This window comes from Pezoporus occidentalis, unplaced genomic scaffold, assembly GCF_034315485.1.
Source record: "Pezoporus occidentalis ecotype Australia unplaced genomic scaffold, CSIRO_AGI_Poc_V1 ctg16, whole genome shotgun sequence".
NCBI classification, from domain to species: Eukaryota; Metazoa; Chordata; class Aves; order Psittaciformes; family Psittacidae; genus Pezoporus; species Pezoporus occidentalis.
This window is the reverse complement of record NW_026913425.1, coordinates 1,172,077-1,191,338: the sequence shown is the minus strand read 5'-3', so window position 1 is coordinate 1,191,338 and position 19,262 is coordinate 1,172,077. Positions and strand designations below refer to the sequence as shown.

Below are 19,262 nucleotides of genomic sequence, written 5' to 3'. Positions count from 1 at the left end.
TAGAAGTTGTTCTTGTTACCCTTGACATCCCTGGTCAGACTCAGCCTTAGCTTTCCTGACCTGGTCCCTAGCTTTCCAGACAATGTCCCTTTATTGCTCCCAGGCTGCCTGTCCTCACTTCCACCTTTTATAAGGTTCTTTTTTCCTTTTAAGTTTTCTTAGCAGCTCCTTATCCATTCGTGGAGGCTTTCTGGCCTTCCTGCTGTATTTCCTTCTAGCTGGGACACAACATTCCTGAGCTTGTAGCAGGTGATCCTTGAATATCAACCAACAGTCTTGGGCCCCCCTGCCCTCTAGGTCTGTATCCCATGGAACCTTACTAAGCAGGTACCTGAAGAGGCCAAAGTCTGTTCTCCTGAAGTCCAGGGCAGTGAGCTTGCTGCACGCTCTTCTCACTGTCCTGAGGATCTCAAACTCGACCATCTCATGATCACTACACCAAGGCTGCCCTGGAGCATCACATTTCCAACGAGCCCTTCCCTGTTGGTGAGCACGAGGTCAAGCATGGCACCTCTCCTTGTCAGCTCCTCTATTACTTGCAGAAGGAAACTGTCTTCCATGCAACTGGGGAACCTCCTGCATTGCGGTGTGCTGGGCCATACTGTCCCTCCAACAGATATCAGGGTGATTGAAGTCCCCCATGAGAACAAGGTCCTGCAAACGTGAGGCTATTCCTAGCTGTCTACAGAGCACTTCGTCCACAGAATCCGCTTGATTGGGTGGCCTGTAGCAGACCCCCATAGTAATCCCCCTATCGCAGTTCTCCCTCTGACCCTCATTCACAAGCTCTCTGTTGACTGATCACTTGTCCCCAGCCAGAGCTCCATACACTCCAGCCTGTCACTGACATAAACAGCTACTAGTCTTCCTGGTCTGTCATTCCTAAAGAGCCTACGACCTTCCATTCCAACACTCCAGTCATAGGAGCCATCCCATCATGTTTCCATGATGCCAATGATACCATATCCCCGTAAACATCCACATATCTCTAGCTCCTTTTATGACACACTCTCCAGTATACTTGTGTTTAGGACTAATTCTGCCTGTGGGGTTTTTTTGCACCTTTGACTACTATTCAGTTACTGTCATTATAGCCCTGGCCAGCTTAACTTCCTGAAGAGCCACTGTTTGCTTACAAGTCAGGTGAGAGTCAGGAAATATTTAGTAACTATGCATAACTGAAATAGCTTTGCTTACAGAATGAGCTTCCAGGGTTGGACTGATTACTGGATTTTCAGTTTGCTACAATGGAAAAAGCAACCATTGTAGAACAAACTTTCTAGTTCATTTAGCCAACTCAAATAGTACGATCTTAGAAGCAATTCCTAGAGCTTCAAAACATTTATTTGAAAGAGCAGAGCCCACCAGTTTGTAAAACAGTGTAGATTTTAATATGCAAAAGTTTTTAATGAACCTTTTCTGAACTTTGACAGTGTTTAGGCACATAGTCCCACTCTAAACCATGGTTTTTTTTTTCTTCTAATGTCATCTGATTTTGAGCACATACTTAGGATTAATACTAAAATCAAAGCTGGCTTACTTATAGCGTGGGTTTTGTCTTCTTTTCTTTTGCAGATAGAGAGACAAGAGGAAAAAGCATTCACTTTAGCAGAGAAGGTTCTGAATAGGGATGCTGGGTATTACTCAATGAGATTAAATGAGGAAAAAAGGGTAAATAGGGCAAGAAAACACAGAGGTTTGTACAAGCGACACATTCAAAATGCATACTTTGGTACAATGCAGCTATATGGTATATACTGCAAAATCTTTGGGCTGAATGTATTTATGCTGCATAATTCCCAAACCACAAAAATGTGGATTTCATTGTTTTCATGATGTTCTCAAGGGCGCAAACTCTGTTTCGGACTTCAAGAAAGCATTTGTTCATGTAAGACAGGACTTACAGATATAAGTGCCACTGACATTATGAAAATTTAATAATAAAACAGAATTAAAAGATAATCTTAAATTGGCATCCTTGCTAGATTTTGAGAGTTAAACACTTCAATCATTTGATTACCATACCACAACTAAAAGCAAAGCAGAAAATTTTCATGCCTCAGTACAGTTCTTGCACTTGGATGTTGGTTTCTACAGTAGTTGTTATGTTTCTCTGCTCAGACAGTAATATGTAGCTTTTCTGTTTTTTCATGTGTAACAATTAAATTTCATTATCCCCACATTATCAGATAGCTTACAAACTGTTTTAACAAGAAAAATTAAATTACTACTTCTTAAATACTACTACTATTCAAAACCACCAAATGGTTATTAAACAACTGGGCAGATGGTATTTGTCTAAAGCAAATTTCATTGAAGCATATTCACACGTTTACACTACAGAACTTTGAAAAGTGTATCTTTTTCACATATTTTATTAAGTACTTCAAAATGCTGAATCAAATTATAGTGTTTGATGTAATTTCTGGCATCACCTCAGAAAATGTCACATAAAAGAAAAACATCTTATTTAAAGTAAGGTCTTGACAGCAGTCTGGCATAGTCAACAATCTTATTCACAAATTGGAAGGATGGTTATAATCAAACATGTACAGGGGGAATTAGCTTTTTTCCCTCTGTCCTGTTGCAACAATGTGAACACTTAAATTTTCACCCCCCAATCTTCCTTAATTACTCTAAACTCTGAATACAGGGAGAAAAAAAAAAAATGTATGCATAGTATGTGGCATGAAACAGTTGAAATAGTGATACTAAATGTGATACCAAAACTAATAAAGATCTGCAAGTGAATGTAAAATAGATGTGTCATGCTGCCACATGTTCATTAATGACCTCTGAAATCCTGATCCTGCAAAAAAGTCCAGTATGACCTAAGCAGCCTTATTCTCACAGTTCTGTGGTCTTCAGTGAATTTCTCCTGCTATGGTCACAAGTTTTGGCTGAGATGCAGTTTTTATTAATCAAGCACAGAATCATATTAATGCAGTTACATAGCCTCTGAACTAGCATTTTTTCCTAATGTAGCCAGCTCAGGGTGTAGGCAGACACTGTGCAAGTGTCTCCACCATCTGCACAGACATACCTGATACAGCATGACACATCTCACTCTCCATCCCACATTCCCCAAGAGGACAGGCAGAGAATAATGGAAAAAATCTCTTTCTACATGCACATTAATTTCCTGATAGCACTCCATTTTAAATATATGCAATTTCTTATATGTAAACTGATGGGGAATAGGTAAACTGGTATACATTTAGCAGACTGTCTTGCATGCTGACAGCTCTACTGTGCTGGTGAAAATCCAGGCCAATAAACAAAAAATTCTGAAGTGAGATATAATAAATGCTTTAACTTTGGGGCAAAATCACTTCCTCAGGTAAACCACTGTTTTTTACTGCTGCTAGATTTCATTATATTCGAACTAAAGTGTTTCTAAAGTCTCTTCTGTTGTTCTTCACATGTAAATGTCTGTTTCACAAAGAAGGTATTCTTCATTCCTTTCACTTACTGTCTTTAAATACTTAAGATTCCACCCTTCCATCCCACTCCCTACCTAAACTAGGCATATCTTCAAGTATCTCCTAATAAATAAGTTCATGCAGCCTTCCGCTAGTTTTGGGGGATGGAGGTTGTCCATTTGTATCCAATTGTTCATCATCTTTTTTTGTGATACAGTTAATGCCTTTGCAGCAATGACCACAGAATTATACCCACATAATAAATTCATGTTCAGTTTGTTTTGTAGTATAAACCTGAAATATCTTTTCCCAATTTCTTTATAAGTTTGTGCATTAGAATATTTTTCCTTAATACAAAAAAAAAAAAAATTAACATTCCAACATGAAAATTTATTTTCATTTACATTTTCCATACCTTTTCTTCCAACCTCCTAACTAGTACTTCCTGTACTATAATCTGGTATTTAGTGACATTTACTTTTGCTACTTGATTACGAATAAATGGTTTTCTAACAATGTTTTTCCAATAGTCATAAGATCCAGTGTAAATACACAGTCCTTTTTCAATTTTGATAACACAGCAACCATGAATTACAATATAGTGAGGTAACATTACACGATCAAAGTGAAGTTTAAGATACAGTACCATGCTAATTTTATAAATACTTACTTATAATTCTTAAGTGTTCTGAGACTTTTGCTCAATAAAATTATGCTGCTTTAAGTACGTCTCCAATATTGCCACAAAACAGCAGTATTATTAGGTTAGCAGTCAGAAGCTACTTTTATAATATACAGTCTCTATTTTAATCTGTATTTTCTTCAAAGCTGATGATTCAGAACTGAAATGTTACAACAGTCTTTAGAGAAAAATAAGAGTATCTGGCTTAGAGCAAAAAAGGCAAACTTCAGAAAGCTGCTTTTGGCTCCATACAAACTATGATGAAAATAAAAGCTTTGTCATACGTGCGAACAGATTCAAACAGTTTAAAAATTTAGGCAGTTATCTCTGGATCACTTTTGTATTTCTGCATTACCTCTAGTTATATGGCTGAAATTCATTAAAGAAAGGAAAACTTTGGTTACTTCAACAGTACCTAACAATATCACGAAACAGGAACAAAACTATTACACCGAGGCCCTGATATGCTCACTATATATTTTGGAGGCTATTCTTTTTCAGACTACCAGTTGGAGCTAATCAGATATGCCCCTGGAATGCATCCTTCCAGCATGGCTTCATCCAAAGTGCACATCTGGTCTGCAGTAAGAAACTAATGTAGATGTAACCTTTTCCTTAAAATTCCTATTAAAATTTCAACTTTCCTTGAAGTCTGCAAGTACTTTCATCCCTTACCAGAAATGTACCTACCATGCACCTGTACTTATTCTTTCCAACAGATGAGATATTCTGTATAATTTAAATGACAACAAATTGATAAACTTGTGAAGGACATCTGCAGAATGATTTCTAAAATGCAGCAGGTAAAATCCAGAAATGAAAATTGACCATTTTAAACTTCATATTAACAAACTTAAAAATCATAGTAATTAATGAGAGAGACAGCATTATGGGAAGAGGTATTTAGCAAATGCAAGTTGATGCTGCCAGCATTTTTATACTTTTTGACATCAGCTGAAGTCGAGACAAAGGCAGCCAACAGCAAAACATTAGATAATTTCATCACTTAATTAATTTTGTATTACAATATAATTTAAGCATGCTGTTTAATCATCAATGTCTGAGAATGTTAGGTGGATTCAGGTGTATCAAACTAAGTTTCTATTGACTTTTAAATAATAAAACCTAAGATTCTCAAAAATGTGTTTCTAGAATCTTAGTTTTTCCTGTATGTCACAAATGTGAACCAAGCATCTCAAGGCACAGATTATGCTAATGTTTTTTGATTCTGAAGAGGCAGAAAGCTTCCTTACTGAACAAATTTTGACACTAAGTTTATTTATTAAATATATCTACTTCCTTACTAAATAATCTATTTATGAAAGACAGTAAATGGGACTTCAAATGACATACAAAATGTAACCTGTAAAATGCTGCAAAAGACACTTACGTACATTTTAAAATCTTTCCATTATTTAAAAGCTCAGTTCCTTCCTCTTAGTCTGAATTTTGGCAATACTGCCAAGAGAGCTGTTGTCCTGATAAATAAGCAAAGACAATCTGACTCCTGAACTTTTAAGGACAGATTAAAAAAATTTCCTTAAGCTTGAATCTCTGCCTTGTGCTCTTTTGATTGCTGCTGGCTCTAAAAAAAGTATCCAAAGTGAGAGCTGGAAAAGTATTTAGAGGTAGAAAAAACACTAAAGCATGGATGAAGAAAACTAAAAAAGTAAGTTTTGATTATTTACCTAGCTATTAACATATGGATTTTATTAGACACCAGAGAAATCCCTTAGAAGCAGGAATGGGAGATTATAAATCTTACTTATTTATAAACAAAATCTCTTCCCCAAAACTGCTTGTGGATATCCTACAAAGCCATCCCTTTTGGCTAAACTAGCCATTCACAGAAGAGAATATGATCACAACTAAATATTTTGTTTACATATTTTCCCTCAATGATAACATTTTTTAAATTTGTTATATTGGTATTGCCAATATACATGGTATTTATGGCAACTTTACAGCTATTTTATGCTACCGGTCTCAATAAGCATCCAGAGATAGACAGAGGACCATTTATGTATTGTTCAACTCAATGTCTAATAGAAAGATGATGTGGTAATGCTCAGTGAATTCAGATATTTCACAATCGTGTTTTGATATCTTTTAAACATCTAGTGTTGTGAAATTATATCGTAGCTAAACCTGCTCTTGTATTTAATCCAGAATCCTTTATAATCCAAACTATATGCCAGTTACACAGTGTATTTCCCATCTGCCTATCAATCACCACCTTTAAGCACTACGTATTCAATCTAGCTAAATGTAGGAATAGTTTCCTCTCCCTCAAGACTGTATCAATTCTGTTTGGTGAGTTCTTACATTTATTCTTTGGGTGTGGATTTTGTAAAAGTTGATTTGCTACCACCAGAGGATTTTTTTTACTTCCTTTGATCATATGGTGAATTTCATTTCTTTGTGCAAGACTTCTGCAAAAACAAAAATATCATCAGGACGTTGCCTTTCTCTTTTCAGGGTATAAACAAAATAGCTCACTAGATAAACAGAATAAGTTATTTTAAGAGAAAGCAAAAAGTAAAGAGAGTACTGCCTTAATGAATTATTTTGGCAGACCTACAACCAGTCCTTTATTTTAACTGCTTTATTTAAAGATGCCAAAAGCAATGGTAAATACAATGCTTTTGGTAATGCCTCCACCTAACTACTATCACCATTAACATGATGCCAGTTTTTCCTTCCATCAAAACATCCTGCCAGGTCACATCTTACTTTTCTTTTGATTAAGCTGTGCTTCACAGAACCTTGAAAAACAGAACATCTAAGCCCCTCCCTCCCAAAAGCAGGATAAGCCTTTTCTACATCAGTCCTAAGAAATATTTGCCTGATTTGCTATTGAAAATTTCCACTTTGTAAATCAACTATTCCAATACATACCTTTAGGAAGCTTTGATTAACATTTAACCTAAATCTCTTTAGCTACAATTGAAGCCTATTATTGTCTCTCCCCTCCACAGAGATTATATGGAGTAATTTACTCCTATGGTAGCCTTTAACATTCTTGATGATCGTTAATATGTCCCCATTTACAAAGTAATCTCTTCTCTAAACTAAACAGCCTCAATTCTTACAATCTTCAAATATTATGCTTTCCAGATCATCAGTCACCTTTGTTACTCTCCTTTTTTTCAAGTGCAATCACAAAAACTGGACAAAGGATTGAGGCTGAAGACCTGCTCAGGCTGAATAGAAAATGAGTGTGTCTTGCATATAAAGGTCCATTTTATATGTTTTACAGGACACTTTAGTTTTTTTCAACAGCAGGGCATTGTTGACCTGCTCTCATCATTCTATGTACCGTGTTTCCTAGAATGAAGTTGCTAAATGCTACCTAACATCTTGTGTTTGTGCAACTCGTAATTTGTGAGAAACATACAAATCACTTATAATAACCTTTTTTCTCCCAAGATCTCCCAAGGTAAATGTATTTCGTTTACCTGAACCTGGCTTTTAACTTCCATGAAACAGTAAAATCTACCAATCCTTCCAAAAAAAAATGGAAACACTTTTGTTACTGCATCAAATCAGTAAAAGCGACAAAATGGATTAAAGGAAGGGAAACAAAACACAAATGTAAGTTTGCATTTTTCTTTATTTTTAACTTTCATCTTCCCTTTCCCTGTCCCATATATTTTTTTTTCAGTCTCCAAATTTAATAAAGGTAATCTGTTGTTTTCTCCAGATCTAAGAAACAAACAGATTCCCCAGTAATCTTTCTTTCTACTCTGATTACAAATAATACTCTTAACGCATTTTGTTAGCGTTTTGTTAATGTTTCTAGGACTGCTTTAGCCAACTCCCTACTATGCTTCAATGAATGCCATCGAGTTCAGATTTTAAGGCATGTAATTTAGCTAGGCAGTCTCTAGTTACTTGTTCTGTACCTGAATGCTTCCTTCTATGCCCTGATTGTATGTAACTGTATGATCAAAGTTAACCGCTACACTAATACAGAGTGAAAACAAGCATTTAAGCTTATTTCCTGTTTGTCTAGCCAAAGACAAGCAAAGACTCTTCTTGCTCATTCATCTCCTGTTACTGTATTTTCATTAATCATTTTGCTCTTCACCATTTGCATCTCATTTAATGTCTTTTTAATTTTGTCTTAATTTTAGAATGTGTTTATTTTTAGAATTTTGAGTTAGGCACTCCAACACCTTGTTGAGTAGGTTCTTTCCTGCCATATATCTTTCTCAACATGTACTGGAACAGACCCCTTCCTGACCCCTTCTGACAGCAATCATAAAAAGGAAACCTGCGAATATCAAGATTATTTTCACCAATAGCTGTTATCTACAGAATTTCAACAGGTTTATTTCCTACCTGTTATTTATTTCGAAGGAAGTGAAAAAAGCAACAAACCTAGTATATAAGCTTCCTTTCCTTGAAAAAAAGGTATCCTTCAAAACTGTACCATAGTACTGACTATAAGTATTGCCCAAGTATTACTTTAATCTGTCACTGTAAAGGTGGATATATTCAAATTACTCAGCAGAAAGTCCTCTGGCTTAACTGGCACCAGAATAGGAAAAATATTTAAGTAATAGTATTACAAGTGCCATACGTGGCACTATTTGATAGAATTTATCGCACCTGTATGTATGGACTACTCTACCTTTACTACACTTCTGCTTGCAGTTCTTTTTTTACATGGCCAGTGACAGCATCCATTATCTCACCAATGAGTGCTTATATTCATTCACTGATTGAGCATGATTCCAAGAAATTTTTCAGAGCCACTACTTTGTAAAATTTGGTGCCTGATTTCATATACAAGTTCAAGATACTCTGTTTTTAATTTTTATTAAGTTAAACTGTTATTCAAGAAAAAAAAATATAAAATTTGTCTGACAAAGAAGCACCTTCCTGAATCTGAATTCCACTTGTGTAAAAAGATGCATAAAGTTTGAAGTCAGTAGCTCTGAGCTCAAAGTTAACCACCTGCATTTAAGTACATTTCCAAGTCAGAATTTAATAACATTCTGAAGTCAGAAGTCAGAACAGGTATGTCCCCAACAAAGAATTTAATCATATGCTATGATACTTGAAATGCAGAAGCTTGCCCAACTACACAGCCGTAACTACAGAACATTTGGAAGGACAAATATTATCTCCTTTGAAAGAGCGAATGATACTTGTGCAATTTATATACTGACATCCTCACATTACTATAATTCTTAAGGAAAATTAATTTTCTTGGGAAAAAAAAGATACATTTCAACAATACAGTGTCCATAATTAACCACATGGAAACCAAAACTACTAAAAATCTTTAAAATTGGAATATTAACTGGAGAGCTACATAACGCTTTCTAAACCGTATTCTTACCTTCCTTTTCTTTGGGTTTTAAAGCTTCTTTTTTCTGCTTGGCTTCCAGCAGTTCACGTTTCAGCTGTCGCGCTTCTTTCCGTAACTCCTCACTGCAAAGAGAAAAATATTTACAAGAATTTAATCTTCTGGGAGTGTAAAGCCACTCAAGAGAAACAGAATCAAAGTTAATGGGCAGTAAATCTCTGATATAAACAAAGCAAAAGTACTGACTCACTGATGCTAGGAACATGGCTTAAAAATCAATCTGAAACTACAAAAGTTCATATTTTCATTTGAGAGACAACAAAAGAACACAACAGACGACTTATTTTAAAACCCTATTAGAAATATGTCAAGGATGTGAAAGAACCCCCATTGTATTTTTAATTTAACACTGTAATATTTAACCATGAGAACCACACAAAGAAAACTTGAAACAGAGGCAATGCCAAATAAATATTACATGTGTTATAAAATTCCATTTACTGAAGTAAGTCACCCTGGATTTCTTAGACAGACAGGCAAGGTAGTTGTTAAGTTTCAAAGACATAATATGTATATAAGCATAGACTATTGCATATGATGATTAATTTAATTTTACAAATTAAAAAATAAATAAATAAAAATCAGGTGATAACAGAAAGAAGACATCAACTTTTGCAAGTCATAGTGCCAATATCAAATGAAATGTCTCTCTTCACAGATTTGCAGTTTGGAAGGGATTCCTGAAGATCAGCCAGCCCAGCTTCCCTGCTCAAAGCAGGGCCAAAAAGAGACAATGCCAATAGCATTGTCCAGTCAGGTTTTGAATATCCAAAGATGGAGACTCCACAACCTCTCTAGCCAACTACTGCTTGACCTCCCTCATGCAAAAAAAAGCTTTTTCCTACGTTTAAATGGAATTTCTTGAATTTCACCTTCTTATCCCTATTTCTGTGAAATGGTTACCAGTGAAATGGCTACCAGTGGAAAAGAACTGATAAATGCCGCAATTTTTTTCTGGCAATGGAGTCTGTATTTTGTGCCTAAAAAAAAAATAAATGTTCTGATTGATTTAGTATTCATCAAAGCCAATGAGTAGCAGAAATTATTACAATTCAGGAACGTGGCATGCAAGCATCTCCCTGCAGCTGGTCTTATGTACCTCAGTTCCCATTTGTAATACCATTCCTCACAATGTGACAGCTGTTTTTAAGCAAAAACTTGGAATTGTGGGGTGTTGACTTCTTTTGAACTTCATTTTCATTTGTATGTATGCACAAATACCAAGCTTGTGATAAGCACTTGAAAAATTAGACTGCCACTGTAAAGGTATTCAAACAATTGGCTACAGTAGTAGGTCTTAATTTTCAACAGCATGGCAGGAGCTACACTAAGCCACATTAACCGCTTTTACATCAGACTACAGTTCTACTTTTCTATACTGAGAAGAAAATCATAGAAGTATAAAGAGATATTTTTCATTCAAGTAACTCCGTTGTTTTTAGATAAATGGGGGATAGTATGGTAAGCAAGCTGCATTATAACACTGATCGAGCATACTGCAACATCTTCTCATAGAATCTGTACAGCAGGAACAACATTCAGTGTCAATAAATGTCGTACGCTTAAAATATTTAGAGAGCCAGAATATAGTGGCAGAAACATTGTTCTGAGTAACAGACCCTAACACATCAGAAATTTTCGTGACAGAAGGACACACGTTCTCTCACTTATGCTACTGCGGAATGACATATGAACAATGGAAAGAGATTTGAAGGTCCTAAATCCTAGAAAGCCTTATTCTAAAATGTTTTTTTCAAGCTCCCTCTATGATCGGTGCTAGGTCAATAAAGGACTTTTGATACTTGGCTCCTTATGGACTCTATGCTTTCTACACTTTTCATTCATAGGCTCACTTTACCAAGTTAGGTTGATAAGACAGGTACTCCAAAAAGCCTGTATGCTAAAGAGCAAACCACAAGGACTGGTAGGAAAGCCAGGCTATACTGGAACAGAACTGGAAATAACTGACTTTCTGTAAACAGGAAAATGTCTAATTGATGAGGCAGAGGAGAATCAAAATAGTGGACTGTACCTACTCCCTCTGTTTTTGAAGAAAGGTCTTTGCATGCAGTAAACTTGCAGTCAGATTTCATATAACATGGCTGCTGGTTTGTAGCCCATTACACAACTGCCTCCTGTCCCTGGTAAGTTTATGTTGCTACAGAGGCATAGCTCTGTCTGCTCCATGCTTGTCTCACTGCTCTCTCAGTACTGCTGCTATGCTGCAAGGTACTCTCTTGCTTCCCTCCTTCTTCCTCTTCTCGACACTTCCTGCACCCTGGAAGCTGTCCTCCCTCCCTTAACACAGAAGTATTTCCAGAGCAGGTCTAATCTCTTCCCCTGCCTACTTACCACCATTATAAAGGGCCAAAATGCACAAGTGAAAAAAAACAAGTAACATGCAACTACTTTCTCACTCCCTGAAATGGCATTGCTAAGTTGCATACAAAACCAAAATGTTATTTCCTTCCTAAATTTCTTATTTTGAAAACAGAAATGTAGCTTTTTCTTTAAAATGGTAATCTTCTATCTCCAAAGTTTGTGAAGAATGTTTCTGTGAAATTGCTTAAGTACCAACCTGGATTTCACCTTGAAGAAAAGTCTAGACAACAAAAAACAGGCAACAGGGACCAAATTTCCTACTATCATTAATTTATTTTTATAGCTTTTAAAAATAAATCATTTTGTAGTAAATAAAAGCAATAACATTCCAAGTACTGTCTAGCACTAGCTTATATGTGAACAACAGCTTTTAACTTTTTATCTGAAGTAGCTTAGCCTTATTATTTTTCTGTTGTTACCACCATCTCTTAACAACACAACCCTCAGTATATTTTGCTGCTGAACTTGGAACGTCCTGGAATATAAAAGCTGTTAAACAATTTTACCAATAGGCTTATATGATTCTAGCGCCAAGCACAATGGTCATAACTGTCTCAACCATATTCAGGATCAAGCACAGAAATAACTCTGTGTATATGTGTGTGTATATGCATGCATTCATACAGTAAATTATATATTGAATCTTTCTGAAGATAAGAATTGTAGGTCAGACTCTTTTTCTCTAAGTAACATTGCCAAAACTCTCTAGGCCACTTAGTTGTAAGAAGCACTGAGAGAAAACAAAAAAAACCCTGCCTATGGAAGCATAAAACTAGAATGAAACAGCAATATCAAAAGAATTAGTTATTTTTTCTACTTATTTCAGAGTTGACTGAAATCAGATTATTTGTTCTTCATAAAACAAACAAACAAAAAAATCCAGCCAAGCTGTTTCAAAATAAACTGTGTAACTCCAGAATTTTCAGATTAGTTTCTCAGAACAAACAAAATTGTTTTATCTAGAAATTTTCAAGTGAAATCCAGTCTAGGAATCCCTCTGAATTTTTGGTTCAACTGTAGCTTGGTCTGATAGGTCTGTGCATCGATCTGACAGGACAGACAGGAACACCATAATCTAGGAGCTAAGAGAACTTGGGTAACTTCAGGATGAAACCTAGTACACCCTAAAGACACCATGCATGGTAAAGGCATCAGCTTTCCTTGTAAACTACTTTTATATTTTATTAATGCATGTTCAACAAACACCTCTACACTGTTACCTTGTAACCACCCAGGCTTCTCTTTAGCAAACAAGTAATTTATACTTAAGAGATCCTTTTAAAGAAAAGAATGTTCTCCTAGCTTTAATCACTTCTGTCTACTTCAGAACTCCCCACAATATCTCCACAATCCTTTTGGATGTGGACTTCAGAATCGGACATGGGTCTCTGAGTGGAACTGATGAGTTCCAGCATTCCTGTAGGACTCTGCTCATGGTTACTTACCTTAGTTTTAACTCACCAAGGAACATCCATCTCAGCACTGAGCACTCACATTACTTTCCACAGTGCCTCTAAACCAACCTCTTTGTCACTTCTTTCCAAAACGTCATTCAGCAGTTGTTCTATAATGCAGCTACAACCCACATGTCTGGTTTTCAATTGTATAACCTGGGATCTAGTTGTATTACAAGGGTTTTTGTAGTGCATTGTGGCCACTTAGGTATTCAATTCAAATAATATGCAACAGTCTGTTCTCATGTACCTTATTATTTTCTTATAAAGACTTTTTAAAAATAAGAATGTCAGTGGCTTTTAAACAAATATTTGTCACGAATACAATAAACACTGTACCAAGTCAGTTATTTTTATAAATCAGAAAAGTCAAGCCTTTTTAGACCTGTGTCAGCCCCTCCCTCCAGTTTCCCCAAAAGGCAACATAGCTGTCTACTACCTACAAAATCACACTAACCAGCATCAGTTACAACTGTAGTGTATTTGAGAACTGATTAGAGAAATAAACACAAATTGTGACTTTGGCATAAGTGACCATATGATTATACTTGCTATACACAAACACAAAACCACCACTTTTTCTCTACATACGTATATGTAAGTACTTCTATACTGATTCACATGAGCATATATATACATAACTAGCTATAACTAACAAAATACGTATGACACACAGCCACAAGTAAGACATAGAGAGACACACTGTGATTTAGGTTGTGTTCAACTGTGAGTGGTTGTATATACTCAAACCTGTGATTTAGATATTCCTCATCCAGCGATGACAAAACTTAGTAGATGCTAAAATTTGCTTGGTATCTATATTTTGATTGCCTGAAAATTTTGCCTTCTATTCATTTCTAAATTTATCCCAACTCCAGTCGAAAATTCACTACAATTCAGAGTACTCAACCCTCCCCATTTAAACTTCACATAGGCCCCTAAAGGTGCCCAAACTGCTTGAGGTTACCCTAGCACATAGTCATGTACTGATCCTGGTACAAGCAAAATTAAACAAGGCCACATTCTTTCAAAACTTAAGTAATTAGGCTGTGCAAAAACCACAGATAGCCTCACAGTCAGATGATTCCCCAAGATAAATGTGAATTTATAATGGAGGAACCATTCAGTGACTGAACAACTGAAAGTTTACAGTGCATTCTGCATCACTGGACTTGGTGTTCTTCTAAAAGGCATGTCGTAGTTGAAATAAGAATTAACTCTGGGAAGCACTGTTTTCTGTAATAATGAGTATAAAATATTTCTTTTTTTATGGCAAAGCATGTTATTTCCCTTCCTCTTTTTATGATATTATAATTACATTGTATTGTTCAATGTAAATATATCAGAACAAGAAAAAAAAATCCAAACAAAAAACTTACGCGTTTTACATAGTCATTTTAAAATGTTATGAATAATAAAAGCATGTAAAAATTGTAACATAAATTTAATTTTTACATGAGTAGCATCCTTTAACATCTTAACAAAATACAGTGAATACTGAAGCACTTTAACACTGCTCATGTTAGCTTCATAGCTGAATAAATTATTCTAATTTAAGTTCAGATAAATCAAATAAAAATTAAGCTGTAGTACAATATTATCCCTTCATAACATAAGCCAATAGCCTGGAAAAAAACCCTAGATTCAATTCCCTCTTATTACAGGCAGTCACATTTCTTTCCCTATATTAATTCCATAAAAAGCATCTTAAATTTATTAATGATATTTTTTAATGCCTATTTTATCACTACCAAACATGATTCATGTGGAAAGGTCATTCTCGAACTGACAACTGGACACCTTAATAGTATTATGGACAATGAAAACGAATACCTGTTCAGATGACAGGTTAGCATGACCTGTTGGTGTGTGCTTTTAGCCAAGAAAGCCAGCCGTATGCGGGGCTGCATCATAAACACCATGATCAGCAGTCAGAGGGAGGTGATTCTCCCCCTCTACTTTGTTCTCATGAGACCTCACACGAACTACTGTGTTCAGCTCTGGGGCCGCAACGGGATGGACACAGACCTGCTTACACAAGTCCAGAGGAGGGCCACAGACATTATCAAAGGGCTGGAGCACAGGTTGAAAGGTTATTCAGGGGAGACCTTAGAGCAGCCTTCCAGTACCTAAAGGGGGCTCAAAATAAAGCTGGAGATGGACTTTTAACAAGGACATGTGGTGATAGGACAACGGGAAATGGCTTTAAACTGAAAGAGGGAAGATTTAAGTTACATATTAGGAAGAAATTCTTCACTATGAGGGTGGTGAGACACTGGAACAGCTTGCCTAGAGAAGTTGTGGCTGCCCCATCCCTGGGCAAGCCTTGAACAAACTCATCTAGTGGAAGATGTCCCTGCCCATCGGATGGAAGTTGGAACTAGATGATCTTTAAGGCCCCTTCCAACCCAAATCATTCTATGATAATTTTACCATCACTTTTAGTTTCTGCTAGAACACTCTTGAAATACGCATATTCTGCTTGAGAATTTCAATTCTAAGTTAAAATACAAACAGTATTTTTAAACAAAGAACTCTAACAGTGTACTGAAACAATGTAAGTGTCATGCTTGTACAACTAAGATATTTGCAGAATGCATGGTAGAATCAAGGGAAACATCTGCTCTACAATGTTGGTTTTGAAGCTTATTCTGTTATACCCCCCTTCTGCCTTTGGGCTACCTGCATACTATACAGTTCTTGGGATGGGTAGCAAATTCCCCTATTTGGCATGTAGATCTAAGACCTTTCTAGTGCTCAAAAACCTTTTGTCTGGATTACATCACTGTTCATCTCTGGCACTGCAAGAATTTTACAACTGTGAAAATGAGAATGAAAATTACGGGTTTGGAGTATGACTATATATTTTTGCCAGCCTAGTTTTCCTGTAGAGTCAGATATACATCTGTTGTCTTCTGCAAATGACACATCACAGTCATATTTCAAATAAAGATATGATTTAAAAATCGTGGAAGACATATTCAGCAGGTCTTGACATTGGAAACTTGCAAATTATATATTTTAATATAGCTGCTGGACCCTTTTTGGACACCTGTGCTAATGCTAACAGTTAATGCTGGCTTTGACTTTAACAGTACTTTGAATATTACAGTTTGCAAGTACTATGCAACTCTTTGTTTAAAAAAACTTCTATACTGAAAGAGTTTATGGATGAATTGCCATTATTTATGTATTTTATCTAAGACTAATGAAAGATTTCAATGCTGAACTCTACCAGGACCAGCATGCTTATTAAAGACTACATGGGCAACCATTACTCTTTTTCCATTTCATAAGCCCGAGTGTAAATAAATGTATCACATCATTAAAACATCAGATAATTGGCACTTTATTTTGACATAATTATGCATACTGGACTATAAACTACACTGTACGTCAGCAGCCTCAGTACTGGGCAATGAATTCTCACAGGCTGAGACTGATGAAGAATGTTACCATTTTACTCTACTGGGAGAAGCTTAGCAAAATAGCAGGGCCTGGAGACTGAGCATGAAGCATAAACTTACACAAGAAGAAGAAAAATATTAACGGAAAAGCAATCATTACAGCAACTAAGACAGATGGAGAAGGAAAAAAACCCCACAGGTTTCAGGGTACATGAGCTCTTCTTCAGCTAGTTTATTTTTCTTCTACAGTTTGCTTAATAAAAGGTATTAACTTTCCTTACAAACTTTCTTCACTTACATTGTTCAGCCACCAGTTACACTGCCAGAAAATGCAGATGTATGCATAGGGGCATGTACAGAAGTATGTATCATGGTTTTAGCCTAAGGCTGATTTTACGCACTGTCTGTACTTCTATGTTCACAGCAGGTTCTGGAACAGACATGAGAACCTAGATTTTCCCAGTGTAAGAGAAGAACATAACTTTGGCTAATGTAAGATAGGCAACACAGTTAAACTAAAACAAATAAACAGAAAAACTGGAGGAGACTGACAGCACCTCTCATACAGATCAACGATATGTTTATCTTTGATAAGAAATGCATTTGTCTTTTTTCTTTTTTTGTAATAGTATACACCACAATGGTCCCTCAAAGCTGTTGTAATTAAGAGATTTTCCTCCTCCTCTGACACTTTCAAATGACAGCTTGCAGGATGAGTTCTTGTTTTAGTTCCTTAACGCATGATCCTATGACTGTTAAATTTCAGCCCATTTCTATCACTCAAGCTTTCAGGATAATACAAATTTCCATTAGGACATTCCTATCTCATTAACATTACAACTTTGTACTATCTGCAAGCTTTTTCTAATAAATTTTGTTTTGTTCTGGTTTTTGTTTGTGTTTTGTTTTTTTTCTTATATTTATTACCGAAAACCTGAAGTTAAAACTATCCTAATAAATCTGACCAAAACCAATAGCTGCTCTTTCAACATATGTTCTCCTTCAAGCAGCTTCTTACCTATCTTACACTTCTTGTTCCATATTTCCCTCTCCTTCATTTTAGCCATTTCCTACAGATTAACCCAGAGTAAGTTTCATTGTATACATTTACCCAAGAAAAATGTTACTTTTGCCCAGGAAATACCTAAAGACATGTTAGTTAGTTTATCAGAATCTCTTCTAGTAAACCAATTCAACATATTTTTCTATTAGCCACTAATAGTTGCCTTTAATTATTCTTACTTTCAAATCTAGACCATTGTATTTTATACTGTTTTACCATTTTAGAGTAAGCAAACTAAATCCATAAATCAATTTGAAAATTTAGAAGGGTGGTTTCACCAGATAAGTTAGACAAGTTCTAAATGCTACTACTAAATACTTTAGACGCAACACAGATGCTTCCTGTAAAACAAAAAAAAGTATTAGATGCAGTGCAAAGCTTACAGAAAGGGACAGAAAGTCAAGGAATTAAACTGTGACTAAACAAGGCTTAAGAGATAAAACCTAAAGCCAGGGTTGTCAGAATAGGCTGCAGAAGGTCGTATGTTAGATGACCTATAAAAGGAAGTATGATGAGTTTTAAAGAGGAAACAGCTGAAGGTATTAATGCTAAAATGATTGAATTAACTATAACAAGGAAACATAAAAGCAGCAACAGGTCACTAGGTCACATGGGATTAAAGGGAATAATAAAGTAAAATAAAACCACTGCTGATAATATAAATGATTGATTTGTGTCAACTTTCTCAAAAGATGTTAGTGAGATAACTCTCTAAGAACCTGATATGATCTGGACATAAAGATGAGACAAGGCCATAGACAGAGGTGTCAAAAGAAGTGATATCAGCCAGTCAAAGTATGATGAAGCTCCTCTGGAAGGAACTCAGGAATGGCTGTCCCACTAACCTTAAAAACAATGTTTTATTGGACAACTAGTAAGTAACAAACACTGTACCTTTTGAACAAAAGGGATGATGAAGGAAAGCACAGTAAACACCATAGCAACTTCTGTCGAGTAGTTTTAAGCAATTAATAAAACAAACACCATCTTGAACAGTGAGTTTCTATGCTGTCCCGCTAATCTAGTAGTTTCATTACAATGCATTGGTGAATGTGTCAATAGACAAGGTGAACAGCTTTAGATGATTAAAAAGCCTTTATGATGAGTTTTTTTAAAAAGAAAAGGAAAATAGTGAGAAACATTGAAAACAAAGCACATGGTGAAAGAAAAATAGCCAAACTGAGACAAGAATAACCAATTACCTTTCAGGGAGGCAAAGATCATAGTTCGAGTTAAATACTATGAAAAAACTGAGTGAGGTACATGATAACATTTCTGGAAGATCCAAAATAGGGAGGTCAATCTAGCCCAGACAAAATATAGTGATTTCTCATGGTTTTAACTCAGTAATAGGGATTATAACAAATAGCTACAGTCAGATTCTCAAAAATTCTGTTCTATTCTCTTACAAAATCAAGGGAGACTCTGTAGAGGGAAATCCTTGTACGCCTTACACAGCTCTATAGCAACAGAAT

The 19,262-nt window shown here is 35.8% G+C and overlaps 1 protein-coding gene across 1 annotated transcript in view; it reads right to left on the bottom strand.

Annotated features, from left to right (window-relative positions):
* Positions 1–19,262, bottom strand: part of CWC27 (CWC27 spliceosome associated cyclophilin) — a 123,334-nt gene that overhangs the window by 30,099 nt on the left and 73,973 nt on the right. The window contains exon 11 of the mRNA XM_062612307.1: positions 9,455–9,546. Within this exon, the coding sequence (XP_062468291.1) occupies positions 9,455–9,546 (92 nt within the window). The remainder of the gene's footprint in view (positions 1–9,454; positions 9,547–19,262) is intronic.